This window comes from Drosophila pseudoobscura, chromosome 3, assembly GCF_009870125.1.
Source record: "Drosophila pseudoobscura strain MV-25-SWS-2005 chromosome 3, UCI_Dpse_MV25, whole genome shotgun sequence".
NCBI lineage: Eukaryota > Metazoa > Arthropoda > Insecta > Diptera > Drosophilidae > Drosophila > Drosophila pseudoobscura.
The window spans coordinates 19,116,339-19,131,694 of NC_046680.1; the positions used below are offsets into that span (position 1 = coordinate 19,116,339).

The 15,356-nt window shown below is 46.6% G+C and overlaps 1 protein-coding gene across 2 annotated transcripts in view; it reads left to right on the forward strand.

The window, feature by feature from the left end:
- Positions 1-15,356, forward strand: part of Fili (Fish-lips) — a 78,434-nt gene that overhangs the window by 53,981 nt on the left and 9,097 nt on the right. For both annotated transcript variants that reach the window (XM_015185024.2, XM_002138777.4), the window contains 2 exons: positions 2,147-2,251; positions 10,784-11,759. In XM_015185024.2, the coding sequence (XP_015040510.2) occupies positions 10,917-11,759 (843 nt within the window). In that variant the 5' untranslated portion in view covers positions 2,147-2,251; positions 10,784-10,916. The remainder of the gene's footprint in view (positions 1-2,146; positions 2,252-10,783; positions 11,760-15,356) is intronic.

A 15,356-nucleotide genomic window follows, 5' to 3' on the forward strand; every position in this document is an offset into this window, starting at 1 on the left:
TCTTTCTCATGATTTAAGGCCGAAATATACACCCAGGCTACGGTTTTTGCACGACTTTTGGTATTACGATTTTAAAAAGTTATTTAAACATTTTTTAAACTGTAATTTGTTTCTAAATGTATTTCAAATCTAATTTTGATTTTAAGCTTTTTTTAAAGTTGTTTTAAATTTGTTTTAAATATTTTTTAATTTTTTTTTGTATTAAAAAAAATTGTAATTATTTTTTAAAATTGTTAAAAATCTTTTTACATTTTTTTTAAATTATTATTTTTTTTTTTAAATAAAATGTATCGGGAATTTTTTTTAAATTTTGGTTTTGGTTTGGTTTTTTTGGGTGCTGAAAAATTATAGACGTGATAGGAAATAATATATTAAATATTTAAAGTAAGACGAATATAAATTTCGACTTCAATAAATATAAAATTAAAAAATTAGCAAATATTTGTATATTTATTTGTGGAATCTTACGATTTACGAAACCAGGAGAACGCAATTTTGCGATTTGACCGTAAATTTTGCCCTGGCGGACAACTGCATAATAATACAGGCTAATAATACTGCTTTGGCCCCTCATTAAATTAGGGAAATTTATTAAGTTTAAAATTATTTGTCAATGCCAGGGCTTTCACTCGGCTTTCACTGTTTTGAATTGAATTGAAATACATTTAATCATGCATTTAGAAGCATTTCTTTCCCTCGAGTTTTAGTAATCGATATGTGGAGAGGTATGAACATATATCTGTTTCAGAGATATCCAATTAAATCACATAAATGCCAGTGTCATAGGCCAGCCAGAGCCGTGGAAACATTTTCAATTGCCACCAAGGATAATTATTTGTGTAATTAGAATAAATGATGATTAAAATCATTAAAAAGCTTGCCTCAAGCGCATCAATTTCCAGCATAATTCGATTGCCAACGATGGGTTTTAATCAGATTGCCAAGAGAGGGAGAGAGTGAAGGCAGCAGGCAGCAGGCAACAGGCGAGAGGCATTCATCTGTGAGTCCTTGAGACTGTCAGTCAGTCAAGCCAGCAGTGCTGTGCTGCTCATCGATTACAGGCAGCAGGGCGGGGGGGGCAGGGATGTGTATGCCTCCTCGGCGTCGGCTTAGTGCCTTCGAGTGTGGCAAACAAATTGACATTTAGCTGTGCGTGTAACAAGATCAAGCATACGCAACGTTGCCTCTGATTTGAAGAGAGAAGAGAGAGACAGCGTGAATATGCTTCTCATTAACGTTGCATAGGGTTTTACACCCACCCCCGCCCACCCACTCCATGAATAGAAATTTGCAAACATTTTCGAGAAACGGAAACCCTACTGACAGCCAAGCAAGCAACTGGCTTTTCCAACGTCATGGCATGCCATGGTACGGCACCTGCTCCGACTCCGGCCACGGCTCCGGCTCCGGCTCTTTCTTGGGCAAGAAAAAGTGTGGTGTGGGGAGGGGAGGGGAGGGAGGAGTGTACACTACTCAACGGAATCTATAACAAGTCGCCTGACAGTTTGATGTGGCGATTAGTGCGTGTCCTGGCTGTGTCCTGGTTGTGTCCTGCATGTGTTGCACGGTGGAAAAGTCTTGTGGCTGCAGGCACAAACCAGGGCGGGAACATTTAATATTCCAGCACTTATATAGCACTTTCGAGTACATTTTCACTGTAGATCTCAGCTGTTGAGTGAAGCCTGAACCCAGACCCAGACCCAGACCCAGTACAGTACCCTCCGAGTGTTAAGGCACTCATTCCACAGGTACAGTTACTGTCACGAGTCTTTGCAGCCCTGTGCTTATGCATGCGTGAATTTTTTGTTGTGTGCAACAGCATGTTGCACATGCAACCCGCACTGGGACTCTAGTTGAGTTGTCAGACCCGCTGACAGTGATGAAAACTTTGTTGACAGGCCAAAAGACGGGCTTTGGACGACAGACAGACGTCGTGCTTCAGCGAGCAATCGAAAAACTTATCGTCTATCACTTCTTTGGGTGTGGAATGAGTGGCACATACTTATCCCTCCGCTGTAGCTTCACTTTAAGGCTCTTTAAGGCCGACCAGCGCTACTCTCCTCCGGTCGGATGTGCATCACTCAGTCGCAGACAAGTCTAAGCTTTAGTCACACATTTGCTGACCCAGATTCGGTATTTTTTTCAGAGCTATGATATAATTGGCATCTGCCAGACCAGACATCCCACTGGAGGAGGACAGCATAGCACAGGAGAGGACAGGACACTTCTCTGATCTCCCATCCGCACGAAGGTGAGTTCCAATTACACAATTCCCTCGCAGCAGTGCTGCTCCAACACCTCTTCAACCTCATCAACTGGGACTCTGCGGAAATGCCGTATAAAACCAATTTGTTGCCTCGTTCCACCTGTTGGAGATGTTTTCCTGTGGGGCTCTGTCTGTGGGCAGATTTAAAGAAGTTTTCATCAAATTTCCTGACCAGGAAGCCATAGCAGCAGGGTGGGGGAGGGGGATGGGAGGGGGAGGGAATTGGGGGGACTTTAATGCAAGTCGGAAATGCTCTCTGCTCTCTCGGCAAAAGTTCTTTCCATTTCCGTAAAAATGCAAAATCTGCCAAAAGAGAAAACTGAAGAGGGAAGAGAGCAAAGGAAGAGAAAGGTAAGTGGGTCGCCGAGAGAGAGAGAGAGAGAAAAGTAAAAGTCCAAACACCAACAATGTGAAATCTTCTAAACCGCTTTCGGGCAAGCCCCAAAAGCAGGCAGCAGTCAACAGTTTGTTCGCTCTCCCACCCCAAGTCCCCCCTCTCGGAGTCCCCCCCCCCCCTCTCCCAGTCTCAAGTTCTTAGGCGAAACTTTTGGGGAAAGCGCAAAAATTTAATTAAATCCATGTCAAAGTCAGAACACACCGAACGAGACCGTAGAAAGGCGAATAAATAGGAAGCAGGAAGTGCGTACATATCGGGAAGCAACTCTCCTCTAAACGCCACCATCAGGTGGTGACAACTCTGTTGGTTTTGCCAAGACAAACTGTACTTCCTAAACGGTTTTGTTTCGAGTGGAAAAAAACGCGAAACGATGTCCAAAAAGTCCTCATATACCCATTAATACTTGCATCGGGTGGCAACTCTGTTAATTTTGTTTTGTACTCTTATTCTTAAATCACTTACTTTGCCCTGGCAACCCTGGCTTCCTGTGTACCAAATACATTTAAATCACTTTTACGTGCCTTAAGTGCGGTCTTCCTTTTTCCAGGACCCCCCACACACACACACACACACACACACGCGTGGGAATCATGAATAAATAAATTGTATGCGTAAAAATAATTCAATTATAGGCATGCCCCCACATATGTACAGCCCCTACGCCACCCCTCTCCGGGAAACCTCTTTGCGGTTCCGTCTCCAACCCCCCCCCCCCCCCACGCACCACGTTTCGGTTATAAATAAATTGGTAAAGCAATTTTTCGTGTGGAGGAGCCACTTCATTGAATTTCATTGATTTTGTTTTTTGATTTATTTTTACACCGACAAAAAAAAAAGGTCTTTCCTCTTTGTCTCTGTTGATGGGCGATCGATGGGGAGGCAGCACAAGAATGGAAGCCAAAACAAGCTTAAAAGCAGTCGATCTATGGCAAAAGTTGCCATCAATTTGGGTCCATATACCAGTTCCAAAATTGTGGGCCCCCTTCTGCCTGAATTTCGGTCTCATTCGAGTCACAGTTCTTAACCATAAATCACTCAAGCGGCAGAAGCCACAGGTTGTCGTTGGGGCGAGTGTCAGCCCCCATTTTTCAGCTTGGCCTTCAATTCAATTAACAATTGTGTCTATATATATACACATATATATATATGTAGAAGGGAGGTGGAGAAAGTCCCTCCATCGAATGAAAGGACAAAACCCAAAAATGCTTCATCGACTGCTGCCTTCCATCCTCTCTCTCTCTGCGCCTTCGCGCTGCCAACTGCAATTAAAAGGCCATGAATTTCAGCTCTTCTCCTCCTTTGATTGCGCCCCCACCCCTGTGGGCGTGGCCTGGAAAGCGAGAGGCACTCAACAGCTGGCCCCACTCGATTTATCCATTTTATTTGGTAAATTATTGATCTGACAAAATGTTTCATTGGAAATGGCAGACATATCCCTGACCTATACCCGCTTCTGCTTTTTTCTGGAGTTATTTGTGTCATCCTTTGGAGGACTTTTCTGCAGAAATGGCATATTTTTATGGAAATCTATGGAAATACCTAAATGTATTCTTTCTAAAGAATATTCTTCCCTCAAAATAGAATCACTTTACAAGAAGATTAATCTTCAGGGGCATCTAAGGCTACCCTTTCTTAGACCTGCCTCACCCCCTGGGATTTTCCTTTGTTTTGCCCAAGATTTCCACATATTTTCCACCCCTCCCCTGCCCTTCTGTTGGCCAATAAAAATTATGAACATGTTAATGCTTGCAGCTTATTTGGCGGGCAATTAATAAATTTTCGAAAATTCCACATTCCCCCAAATGTTTTTCTTTTCCATTTTCTTTGTTCTCCCCCCCCCCCCCCCCGCACACTTTCTCTGCTTTGCTCCAAATGTGTCTCGCATATTAATGAACATTTGCTTTTCCCCCTCTCAAAAGGGAGGAAAGTGTTCGTGTGGGGGGGGGGGGGGGAAGAAAATTTATGTTCTCAGGTTAAATTCCTGGGATTCTTTCGTGTCGTTTTCCCTTTTGTGTGCTGTTCATTTGTTAAATTAATTTATGTTTGCTGACTGTTAAATTTTTACAACATATTTTGCAGTAGAAAGGGGAGGGGGGGGGGGCGGCGGCGGGGGCCCCCTTAACCCTTTTGATATATTCGGAATTTGTGAACTTTCGAAGGGGATCGATGTTGGGACTGGAAAAACTTGTGAAAGACTTGAATATTTCTTTGAGAATAAATTATACACTAAATTCTGTTTAAAAACTTAATTTTCTGCCACATTTTGCCCCGCTTGAGGTAGTCCCACACGGCTCTTCGGGGCCCCATAAATATTCACCCAGGCAGACACGCCTACATCCTGAACTTTGACCCAAATTGTCCGGGGCTCATTTGCATAGTAGACTGGAAGCAGATACAAAAAAAAAAAAGAAACGACTTCGCTGCCCTTAAAGTGAATTAAATATGAAATCTACTCAAATATTTAGCAGGGGACCAGTCCGCAGTCCGCAGTCCGCAGTCCTGTGTGTCCTGTGAGTGTCTCATATGTGCGGCACCCCCCAAACATTTCCCCATTGGGCAATCCAACAAAACAAAGAACGAGACAAAGAGAAATGGAGCTGGGAGAGGGGGGGTTCTCCCTGGTTCTCTGGGTCTCTCTAATTGTTATATGTTTATCCGCAAAGCAAACTATAAAAAGGACCTGCCCCAAATCCAGATACTACCCCTGCTCATAACTCTCTGCCACTAAGCCCTCTCCTCCCTGCCTGCCTGACTGTGTGTGTGGAGGTCCCTCTAGTGCCTTTCAGGAGTTGACTTTTGGCAATTTTTTAATGTCCTCTGGCCGGGGCTCTGGGTTTTTGGCTCCTTCTCTGGTTCCCCGAAAACGTATTTCACTTCATTTTTTATGCAACACCACCCCGCTCTAGGGGTGTGGCAAAAAAAAAAAGGTTTGCGTGCCAAATTATTGTGCCACTGGCCCAAAGTTCTTTTATTTCCTGTCCTTTTTTTCCGCTGAGGCAGCAGCCAAAAACGCCAAAAGTGCGTTGGACTCGGGAAAGGAGTGTGTATCGATTTTTAGTGGCTGTTTCAACTAAATTTAGAGGCAAATTCCAAGCTAAAAATTGTAGAGAAATTTCCAAGGAAATTTGAGTTGATTTTAAAAAGTTATATGGCCCAGAAATAGGCATCGAAATGGTTCCATTTTTGAGGATTTATGAGGGGCCCAAAAGCCCCTTTAATAGACTTTAAATCGAGGGCCCAAAGGAGCCACCACATGTCTTGTATTTTCTTGGAATTTTCCAACATTTTCCGGTTTTTGTTTTCCTTTCTTCTCTCGTTTCCCCCCTGCGTAGCTTTAAAGTATCTTTCCAACCATAAAGTGCTTAAGTCTTGAGGGTTTCAACAGCTTCTATGTCATCCCAAGCTTAAGCGGAAGGACACTGAAGGACTCCTCCTGCCGCAGCCATGACATGCGACACAATAAAAACGAGTTAGGGATCTCTAAACCATTTTAAACATTTAGTGCACCGCAGCGCGAGACCCACCAAAAAAACAAAAAAAAAAACAGAAGAAAAACTAAATAAAAATGAGAAGAAAAGTAGGGGAGGCGGAGAGATAAAACCAAGGGGAAATTGCATATAAAGATAAAATATTTCATTTGCTCTCTCTCTGTCTCCCGCTCTCTGTCCCTCTCCCTCTCGTGTGGACTTAATGCAATTGTCGCATTATTTCCTTTGCTTCTACGGCGAAACACTCCACGAAATGATATATACGCAGAGACAGGCACAGCTTTGGCTGGATACAGTATATATGTATCTGAGACCACACACCGAAGCCCATGATACCCTTCCAAGAGTTTATTTTTCTTGGAGTTCCCTATTGATGATATACCGCCGATTTCTAGGCCTAACTAGACCGAGATATATATCAAATAATATATGTATAAGTCTTCAGTTTGGGTGGCATTTTTTAAATGGAAATAGCTTTAGAAGAAGGCTAACCCACCCATACAGATCCCATACAGATCTCTACCTTCCTGAAATCTGAAACCGCTATACCCTCCTGCCATCAAGGGTATTCCTATACTCTTATATATATCTATTCTTTTTTTTTAAATACCTCACTTGTGTGTTGGGCTCTTTTTTCGTTGGTGTTTTTATTTTGCCGCATGGCGTCTCGTCTGGCGTCTGCCACGGCGTCTGCAATTGCGCCTCCCCTCCTCCCCACTCCCCTCCCCTGTGGCCACTGCCTCGAGGTTCTTGGTTATTAAGCCATTTCCCCCCCCCCCTCGGACCCTGTTCTTTTTCTCGCCTTCTTTTTTTGTGGCAAATCAAGCAAAGTGTTGGCCAAAAAAAACTACATATATATATATATATATATAAATTAAATAAAAATTCCTGGCCAGCGCACACATGTGCGCAAAGTTTTCCATTTTCCCAGGCCACCATTTTTCGGGGCTGCACTTTATTTGCAGAGTTTTCCCCTCGGCGGGTGAGCTGGGGGTTTGTTTTCTTTTAATGAGTGGAGTTTTTTTTTGGGGGGGGGGTTTAAATTGAAGGGAAAATATTTGCAAAGAGAAGGGTAGAAAATGGACATTCCACAATACACTGAATGGAAGAACAATCAACTGCTGTACCTTCCTTTCGTATGGCTCAATATTTCGTTGATCTTTACGGGTAGTTCTCTTGGTTCATCTCCACTATTGAGAGTCCTGTGAGATACTCTTGTAGATCAATAGAATCATGCGATTTGTAGGCCACTTCTCTGGCTTGGGGTCCCCTGCTGGGGCAGAATAATGCCATTAATTATGAGTGCAGACAAATCACGGGGAAAAACGTTGGAAATTCGCTGCCAAAAAGGGGCGATGGGGAAGGGGAAGGGGAGAGCTGCCACTGCCACTGCAACTGCCACTGCACTGTGGTGACAAAAACAATTCATCTTTAAAGGCATCTCTCCCCCATCCCCCGTCCCCCAGCCCCCGTCCGGGGAGACAATTTGTGCGTGCAAACTCTGGGAATTCTCGGTGCTCCTTTGCCGTTTTTTCTCTCTCTCTCTGGCTCTCTGGCTCTCTTTCTTTTGTATTGTGTTTGCCTATCCAATAACAGACCCCCGACCATGCCCCACAGCCGTGAAGAGGAGCAAATGCTAATCTTGATAAAAATAAACGCACTCGGGCACGTTGCTCAAGAGGAGGGGGTAGAGGAGGAGGCGGAGTGCGACCCAAGTGCGACGGCATCTCACGTTTTTCGTCGCATTTTCAATTTGCTTGGCATTTGCCTGCCTGGTTTTTCCACAGTTGTAGCTCCTGCTCTGGCTCTGGCTCTGGCTCTGGGCTCCATGACTGCTTCTGGTTCTGCCTCTGTGCCTCTGCCCCTCGTTCTGCCCCTCGTTCTGCCCCTCGTTCTGCCCCTCGTTCTGGCCATTGTCAGTCTCCACGACTAAGTGAATATTAATATTGACTTTGTGTGCTCTTCGCATAGTTCACAAAAGTTTTTCACCTTTGATTGCTTGACTTGACTTGTGGCAAGGGGCATGGGGGGCAAGGGGCATGGGGGGCATGGGGCATGGGGCATGTGGTGGCACGACTGGGGCGGCGGGAACCCTGACCTCCCCCATTTGTGGCCTTTAAAGTCGATGGCCCAGCTTTTTCCGGGACAAAATTTATGTGCAAACTTTATGCATGGCAGAGAGAGGGGCGGTGGGGGGGGCGTAGCTAAGGTCCTTTTCCGTAGTGTCTCCCCTCTAGCTCTTTCTATTATCATCAGTTGTTGCTCCTCTCCACTCTGCACTCTCCACAGACATTATTTTTCCATTTTTATGGCATTTAAGTTCAAATGAGGAACGTGGGATAAGGACTCGCACTGGGAGTCCTTTCGGGTGTCGCACTCCTTGAGCTTGATTTTCTTTTGCTTTTCCGGCGGCTTACCTGCAAAGAGAAAGCAAAAGGAAAGCTCACACAATGTCAATATAATTAAATGAAGCTTATAAAAACTGAACACCAAAACGGGGGGGCGGGGGGGTGCCAAAGAGGGGAGGGAGCCTCTGTGTGTCTGGGGGAATCTGTGTGTTGATTGGATTTTTTGGTTTACCTCCAGTCATAAAGCGAATGAGGGCGAGCAGCACGGGCAGAAAGGAAAGGAGCAGGAAATAGGAGCGAAATATGCCCAAATGAAATGAGAAAGTGCCGCCCCAAATCCAAGATTAAAATAAGCTTAAAGCTGTAATCCGTTTAAAGGTGGCCCAAGGAATCAGGAATCACGAATGAGCCGCCTGTGGGGCGGATCCTGCCTTAAGGAATGACAGAGGGCCGACCCAAAGCTCTTGAGGGGCTGATAAATGATGGATTCTCTTCGATTGCTCTGGACACCTATCCCCTCTCCCTCTCCCAGCCCCACCCCCGCCCACCGCTCTCTCAACTAGTTGGCCTTTGACACAGGATCACCCTCCCGCTCCCCTTTGCCCAACAATCAACTGCCTGCCTCTGCCTCCGCCCCCTGCCGTTCCTCTCTCTCTCTTTGGGCAGCAAGTTTGCTTTCAAAATATTTGCCACAATGAAATCATGCCCCTGCCCCCGACCCCCGCCCGTTCCACTTATAGGCCTCTTCACCGTTTCGGTCACAGCCGACAAACAATTTGGTGGCAGAGAGGCAGCGGCAGGGGCAAAAACAGAACCAAAGTTGAGTTCGCTTTCCGTGCGAAAGTTTATTAAAACTAAAAAAAAAGAAAAACTTTCCTTTGGCACAAACAAAAACGCACACACGAAACCACATATATCCTTTTGTGCGGGGATGGGGGGAGGAGGGGAATATATAGAAATAAAACACTTGGCGGATACCCTTTAACTAGTCGATGCCAATCAAAGATTTTCGCCACAAACAGGCCGCCCCCAAAGGAGCAGAAAAGGGTATCTGAAAAGAGCCTCAACGAGGGAACTGAAAAGTGGAACTTAATAATTCGCACGGCAGTGAATTTTTCACAATTTTCCCGAAAGCGAGCAGCCAGCGAAAGAGAGTGGGAGAGTGGTAGATGGCCTTTTTTTAACGCAAAATATGAACCACAATCAGAACGAAGGAGGGGCTGGAGGGGAGCAGCGAGACCAGAGATGGAATGGAGGAGCCTGTGTGAGCTTTCAACTTTTGTTGACACTATGAAACCTCTAAAGTTGGCGTTTTGGTCTTTATTATTTGTTTTACAGCTAGTTAAGGCCATTGTGTGTGTGTGCCCCAAAGAGACGAGCAATCGAGGGCTGCTTGTGGCCTCCATTGTTTGTCGTTTTGTATGCAAATCAAAAGAGGTAAACAGAATTGAATGGGGCACACACACACACACACAGACATGCCACATGCCGCATGCCACATGCCATAGGCCCGCCTGCATATGTAATATGTTAATTACTTAATTGAGTGCTGCCGCTGGCCAAATATGTAGCCAAGTGACTCCAAATCGCATTCAAAGTTCAAGGAACTGTTTTCAGTGACCCCTCCCCTTGAATTCTCCTGAATTCTCTCATTTTCGGGTTTCCTCCGCCCTCTCTTCGTTGGAGAGAGGAGCTCATCATGGCCATAACTATTAAACGGTCTGCATGGACTGCATTATGCAAAACTTATAAGCCATAAAATGCACCAGACTGGGCCTAGAATCCCCCGTCCACCGTCCCGCGTCCCCCTCCTCCGACTGGCTGGCTGGCTGGCTGGCAACTCGGCAACTTTCAAAATGCAAAGTTGTCAGCATAAAAAAAAAAAAGAAAAGTTATCCCGACCTAAAATGAAGCGACAGGCTCGCTTCGCCATTTCTCTGCGGCTCCCCCCTTCGAAGAGGGACTCTTCTCAGTTTTGGCTGTGTCTGCGTCTCGACTTTTATGAAATATTAGCCACCAACTTATGCACATAAATCTTGGCACTGTCGTGGCGGCGGCGTGGCACTGTCTCCACCTCTGGGCCGCCCGCAAAAGTTTTCCGCCCGAAAAAAAGGTGCGAAAACTCCCAGATATCCTGCAGGAGTATCTTCATTAAAATATTCGCTAATTTTCAATAGAATAAAGAGTGCCCCCCCCCCCCCCCCCCCCCCTAGAGGAGAATGGGGGTATTTTGGTTTACAAATTATTAATCAGCCGCCCCTTTGGCCTCCCCTTTTCGTTGCAGAAACCCATTAAGCAGCCAAGATGTGCAATAATTGGTGGTAACACCGCACTCGCCGCACGCAGGACAACAAATAATTATCGAACCCAAGTAGCAACCGGAAGCAGCGTCGTCGTCTATTAGCAGCGCATACAAAATGGCCGACCACACAGACACCACCGCAACCACAACGACAGCGACAGCGACAGCGACAGGAAGGAGCAGAGCCGTGCCTGTGCGGCTGCTCCTTCTGCTGGTGCTGCTCCTGCCACTGCCACAGATACGGGCCTTCTGCCCCTCCAAGTGCCAGTGCCTGGGCGGCGAGGCCAACAGCCGGGCTTTGTGCGTGGATGCCGCCCTGGAGGATGTGCCCATCCAGCTGAATCCCGAGACCAAGTACATCAATCTGACGCTCAACCGGATACGCAACCTGGAGTTCTCGCTGCCGTTCTACATGAAGCTGGAGATACTCGACCTCTCGCAGAACATCATCGAGACGCTGGGCTCGAAGAACTTCGAGTACCAGTCGGAGCTGCGGACGCTCAACCTGAGCAGGAACCTGGTCAGCTCCCTGCACAAGCACGCCTTCAAGGGACTGACCAATCTGCTGCTGCTGGACCTCGGCTACAACCGCATCGAGACGGTGCATCCGACGGCCCTCGGCGACCTGGCCTCGCTGGTGGAGCTCGACCTGACCAACAACAATATTGTGAGTCTCGAGGACAACTGCTTCAAGGGCATGGCCGCGCTGGAGGTGCTCGTGTTTCGCAACAATCGCCTGCTCGACGTCCCGGCCAGCAATCTGTGGCATCTGCACGCCCTCAAGAGCCTGGACATGTCCGACAACCTGGTGGAGTTTGTGCGCAACGACAGCTTCGAGGGACTGAAGGATCTGCTGGCCCTCAGCCTCAGGGGGAATGTGATGAGCGAGCTGGATGGCAGCGCCTTCGAGGGGCTCATCTCGCTGAAGCACTTGGATCTGGCGGATAACAATCTCACGGTGAGTGGAAGCAGAGGGCCAGGGGCAGGGGCAGGGGCAGCCTCATTGCTTGGCTCATAAATTTAGACACTCTGTCAGGACGGAATCCTGTGACCAAGCGGATTTCAGGGCCCTGCCAGGTCCTTCCTGGAGTTTGCTGGCATTTTGCATACGCAAAATTAATAACAGTAACACCCACACACACACATCGCATACGCACTCCTTTCGCAGAGAGTCCTTTCTGGTCCTTTCCTGCTAGGGCTTCCTTTGCTTAGGCCCCCGGCCATTTGGCCAACATTTCTCCGGGTTTTTTTGTTTTGTTAAATGTTGCCTCTGCGTCTCTGCCAGAGTTATGCATATCCTTGGTCCAGGACAGACTTAAAGCTGCTTCAAACCCCGTTCAAAAAGTATGCCTTTAAGGAGCTTCAGCCCGCTCTGCCTTCTGGCTTGTCTCTCGCGTGAAAGGCGACTAAATATAGAACGTTTAATCACAGCTTTTTGGCCAACGCTGGCGTCTTAAATTTAGCACAGACCAAATCATTAGGAAGCATCTCACTGGGAGTGCTCTTCACTGGCTGTGTAAATCCTCTGCTAGGAGGCGAAATGCCATGAGAGAGAGGCGAAATGCGAAATGCGTTTCGTTTTTATGCAATCACAGACTCTGCCAGACTACGGCCAGGATGCAGCAGCCTCGTCGGCATCCTTTTATGCAAACTGGATGAATGTAATCCCCGCTCTCCACCGGCCTGTACAGCCGAGTTCTGGTCTTTAGAAGGGTTTAACGTGCGGGAGAGTGTGGTCCTGCTGCTGCTTACTGTCTGGTCCTGTCTGCATCCTGGATCCTAAGCAGGTGCCACAGCAGAAACAGCAACCAGCAACCAGCAACCAGGAGCAAACCGCGCGTACTCAACGTAGCTGGAATTTATGGCGCTCGGAATCAGTTCGAAACTACTTAAAATACCTTTTGGCATTTTGTAGTTGAAATATGGTACGGCACCGGTCCAAGCCCAAGCCCAAGCCCTACCCCTTCTCTGGCTGGGTCCCCTTTCGGTATTCTCGAATGGCATGCATTCTTTTTCCTATTGGACAGATTGTTGTTTTATTATGCACTACTCGACCCGCCTTCCTTCGCTCCCTTGGCATGCGGCTAGTCCATGAAATTGTGCACAGTTTCCTCCGGCCATCGGGAGTCGGGGGGAGCCTGCAATGGCACTATGTCTACGCCTGGAACAACACACACCGCAACGGCCATGCATATGACTTATGGAGTGCCTGGCCTCAGTCGTCCGAGACATCTCTGGGTGCGCCATGTGTTTGTTTCCAGGGATTCACTCGATTCACCATTTTAGAGTGTAGCAAAAACCTGGAATAATACGCACAATTGATTGATTATTTTCGGCATTCCCTCGCGGACCATTGATTTTTCATTAGAGTTTGTTGACAAGCTCGTTTTCCATAAATTAACAAAAATATTTACTCATCTGCTGGCAGATCAAAAATAATTGCAAAAATATGTGTACGAGTGGGGAAAAAGTTTGAATATGAACCAATTTACTCTGCATTTGAATTTGCATTTTATTTATTCACTGACAGTTTATGTATTTATTTATTCTCTTTACTTTGCCACAGTTTCATGTTGTTGCATAAATTTTGCGTATCGTTGCACAACTGTAAAGTTGCTTTGATGCTGCAGGATTTTCTTGCTGAGATTTCTGGCAGGGGACTATACAGAGGGGAGCGGGGGGGAGGGGTTTCAAAGACCTTCAAAGAATGTGATATTTCCGATAAAATCTCAACTTTTCTCTTTTTCGATTGAAATTTGCTTTAATTTTCACATTTTCCTCCCCCTTCCCACCGAAAAGCCGAGAGAAAACAGAAAGGGTTGGTCATAAAAGTGAAATTTTAGCGAAAAATCAAAGTCAATATAATTTTCACTTTCTTTGGTGCCCCCACGCCCACGCCCACGCCCACCCCTCCTGGCGCCCGCTTTGCACGCCCTAAAGTTTTTTTTTCACGCTGCACTGCGGCCAGCAGGGGGGGGGGGGGGGGGGGGGGGAATGGGAAGAAAGGAAAAGGAACGAGGGGGAACGTTGTGAGTTGCTGCGGACACCGCAACTCTACAGTTATACCCGATACTAAGTCAGTATGGCTCTCCTCCGGCAGACGCCGCTAATATTAAACGACACGACAAAGAGTGCGTGCGAGAGAGACAGAAAATCAGTCTGAGCGTGACGTCGGGCGCTGCGTAGCCACTGCAAATTGATTTGTTTCCTTTCGCTATAAAAATGATCTGATCTGATCCAGATTCAGCAATCTGATAGATATGGTCGCTATCTATGATTCTGCGTTTTTAGTTTTCTCGAATCTGCAATATTGTGGATGCAACAGATTTTCGTCCTTTGTGGGGGCGGAAGGGGGTGTGGCGAAATTTTGAGATATACGTTTTATAGTGAGATCTAACAGAAGTGCGGATACCAAATTTGGTTACTCTAGCTTTAATAGTCTCTGAGATTTGTGAATATCCCCAGATTTGCATCCTTTGCGGGGGCGGAAGGGGGTGTGGCGAAATTTTGAAACAAACTCGTCTCGGTCCGATATATTAGGAGTGTGGATACCAAATTTGGTTGCTCTAGCTTTTATAGTCTCTGAGATCTAGGCGCTAATGTTTTACTCTAAGCAAAGCCGCCTATGCTACGTGTGTGTTAGAGAGAGACAGGGCGAGAAAAAATGAAATTGTTTTCTTGATGCTGGCTATAATAGTAATACGATCCAATTCAGATTCTGCAGTCTAAAAGATATGGTCATTCTCTACGATTCTGCGTTTTTGGTTTTCTTGTATCTTTAAAATTGTGGATGCCACAGATTTTCGCCCTTTGTGGGGGCGGAAGTGGGCGGGGCAAAGTTTTGAAATATTTTTGTAGCAGTGACATATCACAGAAGTCTGGATCCAAAACATCGTTGCTCTAGCTCTTATAGTCTTTGAGCATTAGGCGCTGAAGGGGACGGACAGACGGACAGACGGACGGACGGACAGACGGACAGACGGACAGACAGACATGGCTCAATCGACTCGGCTATTGATGCTGATCAAGAATATATATACTTTATGGGGTCGGAAACGATTCCTTCTGGACGTTACACACATCCACTTTTACCACAAATCTAATATACCCCAATACTCATTTTGAGTATCGGGTATAAAAACCGGACAAGGGGCAAAAGGCTTTTAATTAGTCGCCGCTTTTCCTTTGAGTGCAGCACAAACATCAACAGAGAGGGAAAGAGAGGGAAAGAGAGAGAAGTGAAAGTGAAAGTGAAAGGGGGGTAGATTGTGGGTGGGAGAGGGGAGGAGTGTTGCCATTTGGTTAAACAATTGCCCCGCTTGGCCTACATTGCGTATGCGTAATGCCTTTGAATTTTCAAACCATTTTCATTGCCTTATGGGAGAGCTTTGGTGGCCACCCACCCCCTCACACACATTTGCCCCCCCCCCCCCCCTTTCGCTCCTCCCCCCCCCCCATGATGTTCATTACGTTATCGCGGAGTGTGTTCGTGTCCGGACGCCTGGCACGTAGCTTCCGACACGCCAACAGCACCACGGAGGGGGGGGGGGGGGGC